At 48.9% G+C, this 11,328-nt stretch overlaps 1 protein-coding gene across 2 annotated transcripts; it reads right to left on the bottom strand.

Moving 5' to 3' along the window:
- Window positions 1-1,132: 1,132 nt before the first annotated feature.
- LOC308275975 (myosin regulatory light chain 12B) lies at window positions 1,133-4,091 on the bottom strand (the record flags this gene model as incomplete). 2 transcript variants are annotated; one of them, XM_080714461.1, is made up of 3 exons in its annotated part: window positions 1,133-1,305; window positions 2,734-2,895; window positions 3,908-4,091. In XM_080714461.1, 3 exons carry the CDS (start codon window positions 4,089-4,091, stop codon window positions 1,133-1,135), a joined length of 519 nt encoding a protein of 172 aa, XP_080570587.1. The 2 variants fall into 2 exon arrangements, with proteins under 2 accessions (XP_080570587.1, XP_080570588.1); XM_080714462.1 differs by lacking the exon at window positions 2,734-2,895.
- Window positions 4,092-11,328: the final 7,237 nt, after the last annotated feature.

Raw genomic sequence — 11,328 nt, 5'->3', positions numbered from 1 at the left:
CATCTTAGCACCCTTACTCAGCAGGAACTCACACTCATCGCATATTCCCGGTTCCCGTCCGTACTCTACAGCACTAGCCGAAAACGCAACTAAGATCTTCTATTTTTGACCTGGGACAGACCTGCTGAAATCAAGTGCCCCAAGATTACTCTTAAACTTCAACAATGACTACAGAATGATTGTGTAATGGACATGCCCGCACTTCTCGGTATCTGGGGTTTTCTCAGAGTGCGCGGTGTTCTGGCCCTGTGAGCTCCAGAGCCCGGTGTTCTAGGACAGAACCGCAGCTCTGGCGAGCTCCTGTAATCCCCGCATTTGGTAGGCTGAGACAAAAGGATAACAGGTTCAAGGCCGGCCTCAGCAACTTAGCAAGATCCTGCTGCAAATAAAATAGGGCTGGGGTGTGCTCAGAGACAGATGCCCCAGTACCCAAAGTCAAAGAAACGACACAACATGTGCAGGGCTCCACAGGGCAAGTGCAACAATGACTCGTTTCTTCAAACTTTTGCTTCATCTTCCTAGACTCTTAGATCAACAGAATTTTTAAGGTCTTTCTCTCTATATATATTTACATTTATCATTTAGTAGTTTAAACATCTCATTTAAAACTATGAAGAAAACAAAGGCAGGATTCATTTATATTGCATGATTTATATTGCATGATGTTAAGTACTTAAGTTCTGAAGAACACTGCCCTGTAGAGGTGAAAATCAGTTTTACCATGAAGTCTGAATGATATGAAGTTGGAAACCTGAAAAGGCCCACCCGGCGTCCACCGAGCTGCTCAAAGGCCCACCCGGCGTCCACTGAGGTGTTTCACTTGCCATTATATTCCACTGGAGTCAGCATAATCTTTATTTCAAAATAGCATTTTTATTATATAAAAATGTAAAAATCCAGCAAAACCAGAAATACGGATATATTTTCCTGGGCTTTCACATTTGTTGATTTTTATTCGCAATCTCTTTTCAACACAATTTACAACCTCATCCCCGTTTCCAGTCTGATTATACATGGCAGAAAGGTCTGGAATAAATACAACAGAAAAAGCAAGGCTGTGAAACTCAGCCGCATGCAAGAGGGCCCGGGAGGCGGGTCTGAGAGACGGACAGGAAGTGGAGCCTGAGCGGGCTCAGTCGTCCTTGTCCTTGGCCCCGTGTTTGAGGATGCGCGTGAACTCGATGTAGTTGAAGTTGCCCTTCTTGTCGATGGGGGCTTCTCTGTACAGCTCGTCCACCTCCTCGTCGGTGAAGCGGTCGCCCATGGTGGTCAGCAGCTCTCGCAGGTACTCCTCCTGGATGGTGCCTGGAGGCGAGAGAAAGAGGGGCCTGGATACCTCCTGCAGCTTGAGGCACATTTACGTTTCAGGCCAATCTTGCGTTTCAGAAGATCCATCATCTACACGAACAAAATAAACTGGCAAACTAACGCTAACTGTACACGCAACTCTGGCAGTTTCCCAGTCCTTCTGCAATCGGGGGACACTCGGGATTGAAGTCAGGGGCTTCGTCCTCCAAGCTACACTCCTAGCCCCTTTTTACTTTTCATACAGGGTCTTGTTAGGTTGCCAAGGGTCTCTCTAAATTGCTAAGGCTGGCCTCGAACCTGCGCTCCTCAGGTGTCCGTCTCCCAAGTACTGGAATCACATTTAAGATGCCACATTTTAAAAAGCTTGGAAATAGATTGGCTATTTGCTTATGAAAGTAATCTTTTTTTTTTGGTACTGAGGATTGAACGCAGGGACGTTTTAACCACTGAGCTTGACCCCTGCCTTTTTACTTTCCCGTTTGGCAACAGGATCTTGATAGGTAACTGAGAGCTTTACGCACGAGGACGTGCAGTGCCGACGGCGGGGAGCAAGGAGGAGGGAGAGCCAGGTGCAGAGCAGGCGGGAGGAAACAGGCTGGGAAAGAAGGCAGGAAGCCGGCGTGGGGCGCGCGCTTGTAAGCCCGGCATTTGGGAGGCTAAGCCTGGAGGATCACGGTTCGAGGACAGCCTCAGCTACTTAGGCCCTGTTTCAAAATAAAGAATAAATAACAGGGCTGGAGTATAGTCAGAGTCAGAAGTAAAATGCCCCTGGGTTGTTCCATCCCCAGTACTGGAAAAAAAAAAAAACAACACAAAACACAAAGCAAGCGAGGAAGAAGAGAAGCGGGTGGCTGGCCGGCACGCGCTCACGTTTCTCCACTGAAGTGAAGGCACCAGCAAAGCTCAGATTTTAACTCTTCACACTAGTTAACCACACTTGTTAGTGAGACTGAATGTCTGTCTCTCTCTTTTGTGTGTGTGTGGTACTGGGGTGGGACCCAGGGGCTTTCTACCTCCGGCTACACTCCCAGACCCATTTTATACTTTCTTTGGAAACAGGGTCTCACTGAGTTGCTGAGAGCCTCGCTAGCAGCTGAGGCTGCTGTGAACCTGCGATCCTCCTGTCTCCCCCTCCCAAGCGCGGGGATTACCAGCGTGCGCCGCCACGCCCGGCGAATGAATGCCTCTTGAAGAGTATTTTCATTGTTATTATTTAACAGACCACAATTCTCCTTGTGGTTATCAAGAGGCTCAGAACCGATTTCAAAGATTAACAATGCAAACGTGTTTCCTGGCCACTTCCAGTTTACTGTCCTACTGTAAACAACAGTTTTGCTTTATTCGCTTTGCAAGGTTTTATTTTACTAATTTCCCGTTTCGCAAGAGGCGCTCCAGACACCCACTACCGCGAGCGCGCGCACTCACCCGTCGCCTCCTCGTCAAAGCACGCGAAGGCGTTCCTGATGACGTCCTCGGGGTCCGTGCCGTTCAGCTTCTCGCCGAACATGGTGAGGAACATGGTGAAGTTGATGGGCCCCGGCGCCTCGTTCATCATGGCGTCCAGGTACGCGTCCGTGGGGTTCTTCCCTGGGAGAAGCCACACGAACACTTACGGACAATTTCAGTAAGTAACCACGGCGCCGCTGTGCTCCCCAGCATGCTCTAGGAGAGTGGCATCACAGTCACCTAAAAGCCATTTCTCAGCCGGGTGCGGCGCACGTGCTTGTAGTTCCAGTACTTGGGAGGCTGAGACAGGAGGATGTGGGTTCGCAGCCAGCTTCAGCTACTTAGTGAGGCCCTCTGCAACTTAATGAAACCCTGTTTCAAAATAAAAAGAAAATAGGGCCGGAGGTGTAGCTCAGAGGTAGAATACTCACTGGTTCAAATCCCTAGTTCCACAAAAAAGGTAATTTTCAATTAGTTCTCATTAGAAACTTTATTTATTTTATTGTATAGTACTGGGAAATGAACCCAGTACTATATGAGTCATAGTGAGACCTTGTTTCAAAATAAAGAATAAAAAATAGGGCGGCGGGTGTAGCCTGGAGGTAGAATGCCCCTAAGTTCCATCCCCAGTACCGCAGGGGAAAAAAAGTCTTTAAGTTGGGCATGGTGGCACATGCTTGTACATGGGAGGCTGAGACAGGAGGATCAAGGTTGGAGGATAGCCTCAGCAAGTAGTGAGACTCTCACTTACGTAGTAAGACCCTGTTTCAAAATCAAAATAAAATAGGGCTGGGGTGTAGATCAGAGGTAGAATGCCCCTGGGTGCAATCCTCAATACCAAAAAAAAAAAAAAAAGTATCCGTAATATTGTGGAAGAGTTCCCTCCAGTAATACTGCCCTCCTCCCAAACAGACGGACATCATCACCGCCAACTGCCCAGTTTAGCGTCTTCAGCCCTAATTAACCTCTGGCCACAGCCCTCCGTGGGCTCAGCCTCACATCCGGCTCAGCCCCCAGGACGGCACCTCCACACCCACAATTCCCTTCAGAGGCCTTTGAGACAAGAGGAATACTCGCGCATCACACTGAAAAATGACTGATAGAGAGCTGAACTGTCATTTGGGGAAGTGCCACGAGGGATGTCAAAGTCTACCGAGCGAGGCGAGCATGTCGTGCAGGTCCTCCTTGTCGATGAAGCCGTCCCTGTTCTGGTCAATCATGTTGAAGGCCTCTTTGAACTCCTGGATCTGCGACTGGTCAAACATGGCGAACACGTTGGACGTGGCGCGCTGAGGGCGCTTCTTGGTGGTCTTGGTCTTTGCCTTTTTGCTCGACATGGTGGCTGCTGTTTAATTCTAGAGTTAGGAAAAAGAACAAGACTTAAAAAAACCAAACAACTGACACCCGAAGTTGACGCATAAAAACATCTTAATATAGAATTATTACTTCAAATGGCTACAAATATGAGCATACATCTAGACATTTTTTTGAGTGTGTGTGGTACTGGGAATTGAACCAGGGACTCTTTACCTCTGGCTCACACCCCCACCTCCACAGTCTCCTCCCACCCCAACCCCCGTGGCCATTGAATCCAGAGGCATTTTACCTCTGAGCTAAACCCCCAGCCTGACTTTATTTCTTATTTGGAAACAGAGCCTCACTAAACTGCGGAAGGCTCACTAAGTTGTGGAGGCTGGTCGAACTGGCGATCCTCCTGTCTCAGCCTCCCAAGTACTGGGATTTCAAGTATGCGCCACCGCGCCCAGCTCCCAGAGTCACTTTTTGATCCAGTATCTTATCCAGTCTTTACAACTGCCCTATGAGATAGGTATTAGTAAAGAAAAAACCCAATGGCCCCAGGATATTAAAGGATCTGAGGTCTGGGCCCTGCTCGGAGGCACCTCCTGACCCCTGGAATGACCTTCCTGACACCTGCGGGTTTGTGTCACGTCAGACAGTACCACCATGCGGGTTACGGTGGAAGACCTGGCCAGGCCGTACGGGCTGCAGGGCTGAAGGCTGAGCTGGCCTCGCGGCAGCTGACTATCTACAGGAAGGAACCGCACCAAGTGCTGGACGCCAAGGGCTAGGCGACAGTCCAGGCTGGCCATGCCCTGCACGCGGCCACGGGCCACTGTGGCGGGCGGGGAGCCAAGCACGTCCACGGCGTCGCTCGAGACGTCAGAAGCCCTTGTCTTAACTGCCTGGACTCTGCGCCACGTGGCTTTTCCCTTGACTGGCTCCAGCCTGTACCTTTCGTGTAATAAACCCTTCTGTGAGTGTAAGTTTTCAGTGAGTTCAAGTCCTGGCGGTCATTAAACCTGAAGTGGCCGTGGGATACCTGAACTTGCAACTGGCGTCAAAAGCGAGGGAGGTCTTGGGAATGGCTCCCTTCCGCGCAGCCCATAGGCCAGTGGCTAAGTGAGGTTTGGGGCCGGAGTCTTTAGGGCTCCTAGATCTGGACTTGCTATGCGGAGATTATCTACTTCTCTTCCTTCAACCTAACGAACACAAAAACAAGGTGTTTTGAAGCTTTTGTCGGGGAACAGCTGACAGTACTATTCCAGCTCCTTGCCCTCCCCACATCCCTGTCCTGAATAAATGTTTTTTCTTCCTGTACCTTAGAGTGCTATTGACCTTAGTTGTATAAAAGGTTAAAGCAGAGACAGAACGCACTGATCAGCACGGCAGCTGACCGCGGGCCGTTCCTGTGTGCCTGCTCTTTGGGGCTGGGACTGGGCCGGTGTCGTGATGTAAGCACAGGCTCGACCATGGAAGCACTTGACTGCACTTTAATTTTTCTTCACATTCCCGAACTGTGAAAGTTCTTATCCTAAAAATTTTATGAATTCTATTTCTTCAAGATATAATAGGTGTCATTAAGTCTGAGGTGGTTCTATCAATAAATTGTTTTTGTAAGCCATTTAGAAAAACTTTCCAAGAGTAAATTATTTTGTTTTTTTGTTGTTGTTTGGTACTGGGGATTGAAGCCACAGGCATTCTACAGCCAAACTATACCCACAGTCCATTTTATTTTTTACTTTGAAATGGGGTCCCATTAAGTTTCTGAGTTCTCACTAAATTGTTGAGGCTGGTCTTGAACCTACAATCCTTCTGTCTCAGCCTACCAAGTACTGAGATTATGAGCATACACCATCATGCCTGGCTCCAAAAGTAAATTTTTTTTTAAAAGGTCAATTGTTGGGTGTATTCATTTCGAGTCACCCCTCCAAGCCAGTCTGGTATGGAGCTGTATTTCTATTTTCTGTATTTCTATCTTTCTAATAAACTTCTTTAAATCTAAAAAAAAAAAAAAAAAAAGTCAATTGTAGAGCTGGGCGTGGTGGTGTACGCTTGTATACCAGTGTTTGAGAGGCTGAGAGAACTGCACAGGTTCGAAGCCAGCCTCAGCTACTTAGTGAGGATCTCAGCAACTTGGACCCTGTTTCCAAATAAATGATAAATTAGGGCTGAGGATACAGCCTGGAGATAGAAAGTCCCTGGGTTTCACTCCCCAGTATTACACACACAGAAAAATATTTAAAAAATAAACACTTTAGGGTTTTATTAGGGGATATAACTAAAGGAAGGTCAGGGAGCAGCCCTCAGATGGGGAGGCAGGTCTGACCCCCAAGTGAAGGGAAAAGGCAGGAGGGCAGGCTGATGAAGAGAACTCAGAGCGATTCACTAAATGGTCCCGTGCAAGCACGTCACAGAGAAGACAGCGCATTGTCATGCAGTATTTATTTATTTATTTTTGTGGTACTGGGGACGGGACCCAAGGGCATTCTATCTCAGTCCTATTTTATTCTGAAACAGGCTTTCATTAGGTTGCGGAGGGCCTCACTAAGTTGCTGGAGCTAGTGGTAAACCCGAGACCCTCCTGTTTCAGCTTCCCACATACTGGGATTACAAGCATATGCCAATATGCTGGGCTTTACAATTTCTTTTCTTCTTTTGCTGTACTGGGGATTGCATCCAGGGGCATTCTATCTCTGAGCTACACCCCAGCCCTGTTTTTTACTCTTTATTTTGAAACGGGGTCTCACTGAGTTGTAAAGGGCCTCGCTATGTAGTAGCTGAGGCTGTCCGTGAACCGCGATCCTCCTGTCTCAGCCTCCCAAATACTGGGATTACAAGAGTGCACCACTACGCCCAGCTATAATTTCTTTTTAAAAAGAGTTTTCAGGGCTAGGGATGTGGTTAGACAGAGCACTTGTCCAGCATGTATGAAGTTCTAGATGTGATTCCAAGCACTACAAAAATATACTTTTTCCTTCATTCATTTGTACACATGCACATAGTACCAATAAAAACCACACACTAAAACATCAGCTGGAAAGAGAGGCAAAGGTCCATCAATCCAAAGGGGCCTCCACCCCAGAAGGAAGTGCCACCTTCCCGCGCCTCCTTCCTCTGAGACGCGCACCCTGCCTTTCTCCGTCCTCCAGCCCACCGCAGGCCGGCTGTCTCCTGTGGCTGATTCCAAACTGCCACGTCTAGACTAGCCTTTTTGGGCCTCTCTGCTGTGAGACGCTACTTTACCCTCTTCTCAGCAACCTCTGGCCTGGTGCTGAGGAATGCCAGAAATGAACTGTCCCGGGCAGAAGGGCACAGGGGCCCCACCCTGAGGGAGGGCCTTTGGCTCTCTGCTAAGGGAGAATGCGACCCTGTCCTGGAGAGGTGGCTGCTCAAAGGCCCAGCTCCACGCTCAGCTCCGGTTTCTATGGCCCTGAGACTTCGATCCCTTTGCCGCCCATGGATGACCTCATCGGTTCTCACTGTTCTGAGACCTGTGACTCCCACGTCCACCTGCAGGCCTGCCGGCTCTGGCTGTCCCACGGCACCTCATAATCAGCGTGTTGAAAACCGAAACCATTATCTTCCCACCTAAACCTCCCCTGTCTTCTCAGCCGCCCACTCACCAGCCAGAACCCGCTCGGCCTCCACAAAAGCTTGTCCTGACAATCGGGCCTGCCCCTTGAATACTTCTCAGACTGCTCACCCTTCTCACTTCCCTGCCACCACCCTCGGCCAAGCCTCACCCTGGGGTGTAGAGCACGTGTAGGGCCTCAGACAGTCTCCTGGCCAGGGAAATGTAAGCACGAGTATGACTTATCACTGTGCTTTTTTTTTTTTTTTTTTTGGTACTGGGGTTCCTGGAAGCCCTTCTATCTCCGGGCTACACTCCCAGACCTATTTTTACATTTTTATTTGGAAACAGGGTCTCCTAAGCCAGCGCGCGCGGCTGGCTTCGAACCTGCGCGATCCTCCTGTCTCTGCCTCCCAAGCGCAGGGATTACAAGCGTGCGCCACCACGCCCGGCGATCACTGTGCTTTTTAAGAGCTTCTTCGCTCCCCACCTCTCAAAGGCTAGAGCAGGTCTGGGGCGCAGTGCGTGGCCTGGGCCTCACCTCTGGCCCCCTTACTTTCCCTGCGGCAACATCAAACTGCTAGCAAGTTCCCAGGGCACCTGGCACTTTCGGATCTGTGTGCCTTTGTTCTTGATATTTTCTTTTAGCTCAAAATGTCCTGGCCCACTTCTCTGCCTTAGGAGCAGATAGGAAAAAAAATTAAAGGTCTCCTCAGCTTCTAGCCACTACCACTTACCGAGTGACTCATACATTATGAGCCTAGGTGAAACAGGCCTGCCTGGGGTGGAAGTGAAGATCAAAGACCTAAGTGACCTTCTCAAGGGCACGACCGCTGCCAGGTCAGGATTCACCCACTGCTAGAAACTATTTGCTGAAAGTCGACATCCTTTCCACCTCAGACCAGCTGCATTTACCTCCAAGCTACATTCCAGAGGTATTTGTTTATTTATTTTTGGGTGTGTGGCACTGGGGACTGAATCCAGGGACATTCTACCTCTGAGCTAAACCTTCAGCCCGATTTTATTTCTTATTTGGAACAGGGTCTCACTAAGTTGTAGAGGGCCTTGCTAACTTGTCAAGGCTAGCTTCGAACCTGCGATCCTCCTGCCTCAGTCTCCTGAGTACTGGGATTACAAGTGTGTGCCACCATGCCTGGCTCCTTTCTTATTTTGAAACAGTCTTACTAAGTTGTTGAGGCTGGCCTCAAACCTGTGATCCTCCTGTTTCAACCTCCCAAGCACTGGGATTACTGGCATGTGCCACCAGGCCTGGCTCTTCTAATTATTTTGACATAAAATTTTTAAAACTTTCAACACTACCAGTAAAATCCAACATTTCTTTTTTTGAGGGTGCAAGAAATTTACTTCTTTATTGAATTTGTCTTGAGTTCCCATGCCACTAAAATAGCAGAAAAGGGGTTCTAGTTGATTTGAGGGGTTCCTGATGTTTTAGACTTGAGCCTCATTTCTGGGCCTGTGATGTCACTGTCTGTTGGAGACATCCGCATTCCTCTGACATTTCACAACTGCGGAGCTTTCACTTGGCCTTGACCCGGAGGCCGCCCTCGCTGGTCCAGGTCTAAGCTGCTTTCCTTGCAGGTGTATGAGGACAGGAAGCTTTATGTGGGCGTCCAGGATGTGTGGGAGTAGGTTTTGGGGATCTTGGAGTTTCCGTAAATGTCAGGCCAGGTTACATCTGCGGAGCTCAGGGCTTGGCAGCGGGAGAGAGAACGAGGGCTCTGCTCTCACGTCGCGGAGGTCGGCAGCCCAGGACTGATTTCTGAGCAGCTACTATCTTTTTTTTTTTTTTTTTTGGTGGTACTGGGGGTGGAACCCAGGGGCTTTCTACCTCCGGCTGTACTCCCAGACCTATTTTATACTTTATTTGGAAACAGGGTCTCCCTGAGTAGCTGAGGCTGGCCGTGAACCTGCGCGATCCTCCTGTCTCTGCCTCTAAGGACTGGGATTACAAGCGTGCCCACTGCGCCCGCTCAACAGCTACTGTCTTCTAAATTCAGATCTGAGAAAACTTGAGTTTTCAAAAAACGTCAAACTACACTGGAGAAGCTACTGTACAAAACAGAGTTGCACAGTGAGGGACTGAAATGTGAATGGCAAAGCCCGGACTGTACAAGATAGCGGCCTGGTTGGGTTTAACCGAGTGGGAATATTTTCTATCAATCTTGATTCTACTTTGAATTCTTTGCTTAGGACCGTCAAATTATTAACTACCCTTGAAATTTATAGATGAGAATATCCCTAACAATACAGCACGGAATGCAGTGAGCTAACTTTGATACCAGGAAGAGACACTTCTTGCTTCCTTTTCAAAAATTATTTTGGTATTTCTATAAATTCTAACATAAAGTGAACTAAAGGATAGATATACTGATCACAGAGGGCTCACCATAGCAGAGAAGTAGGCACACGGTATTAGAGGTGGCTGTGGTATCAACATATATAGTAGGTAATTTGGCAGAGACACAGTACCAATATGCAAATCAATGCATGGACACCATAGTGATTGATGCGCAGAGACTGTACGTGACCTTCATCTAACCTCTGGCGTTCTCGGGAGCTCAGAGATGCTCCTGGAGCACGGTCAGCGCCCTATGCCTTTCTCAGCACTCCTCTGACGAGTCTTCACATACCTCACATCAACACGTTGCTGCCACCACACAGTGAGCAAATCCAGCTCTCCCAGCAGTCAGCCGCACTAAACTAGAGGCATCTCGGAAGTTTAAAAAGAAATGATGCCTGGGCCTTACTCTAGACTAACTGATCTTCAGCGGAGGCGCTCAGGAGTATGGTTTTAAAATGCACCAGGTGCTGCCAATGCAGAGTGAAGGCTGAGAACCACCGACAGGACACTGGCTGCCCCTGCTTCTAATTCTCCTTAGGTTTGTGTGTGGTACTAGGGAGCGAAGCCAGGGCCTTGCACATGGCAGGCCAGGGCTCTACCACTGAACTACAACCCTACGTCCTTTTTAGTGTATTTTGAGACAGGGTCTCAGGCTGCCCAGGCCGGCCTGGAACTTGTGACCTCTTGCCTCTGGAGCAGCTAATACTATAGGTCGGGGCCAGCACATCAGACCCCTCGGCATTGCACGCTGACTGTATGTTTTACTGAAGATGTGAGGACCTGGATTCTAACCTGAGTTCTATCAACTGCAGGTATATGACCGAGGCCATTTGGCTATCCTGAGCCTCACTATCCACCTACGACGGAGGTCATAAGCCATAAGCTGGCAGTCACCAGACTGTATGCATCTGAGCAGAGGTCTGCTTAGTACTCCCAGGTATGGCCTTAAAATGACTCTTCAAAAAATCCTATTTCAGCTGGGCTTGGTGGCACAAGCTTGTAATCCCAGTACTTGGGAGACTGAGACAAGAGGATCAGTTTCAAAGCCAGCCTCGTCAACTCAGCTAGGCCTCTGCAACTTAGCAAGACTCTGTTTCCAAATAAATAAAATTGGGTTGGGGGTATATCTTGGAGGTAGAATGCCTCTGAGTTCAATCCCCAGTGTGTGTGTGTGTGGGGGGGGGGGGATCGTATTAGTTGCTGAGAGTCTTGAAAGAGAGACCCTGTTTCAAAAGGGATATGGATGGCCGGGCGTGGTGGCGCACGCTTGTCATCCCAGCATTCGGGAGGCTCAGACCAGAGGATCACGGTTCGCGGACAGCCTCAGCTACTTAGTGAG

This window comes from Muscardinus avellanarius (assembly GCF_963383645.1).
Source record: "Muscardinus avellanarius genome assembly, chromosome: 17".
Classification (NCBI taxonomy): domain Eukaryota; kingdom Metazoa; phylum Chordata; class Mammalia; order Rodentia; family Gliridae; genus Muscardinus; species Muscardinus avellanarius.
This window is presented reverse-complemented; position numbering and strand designations above follow the sequence as displayed.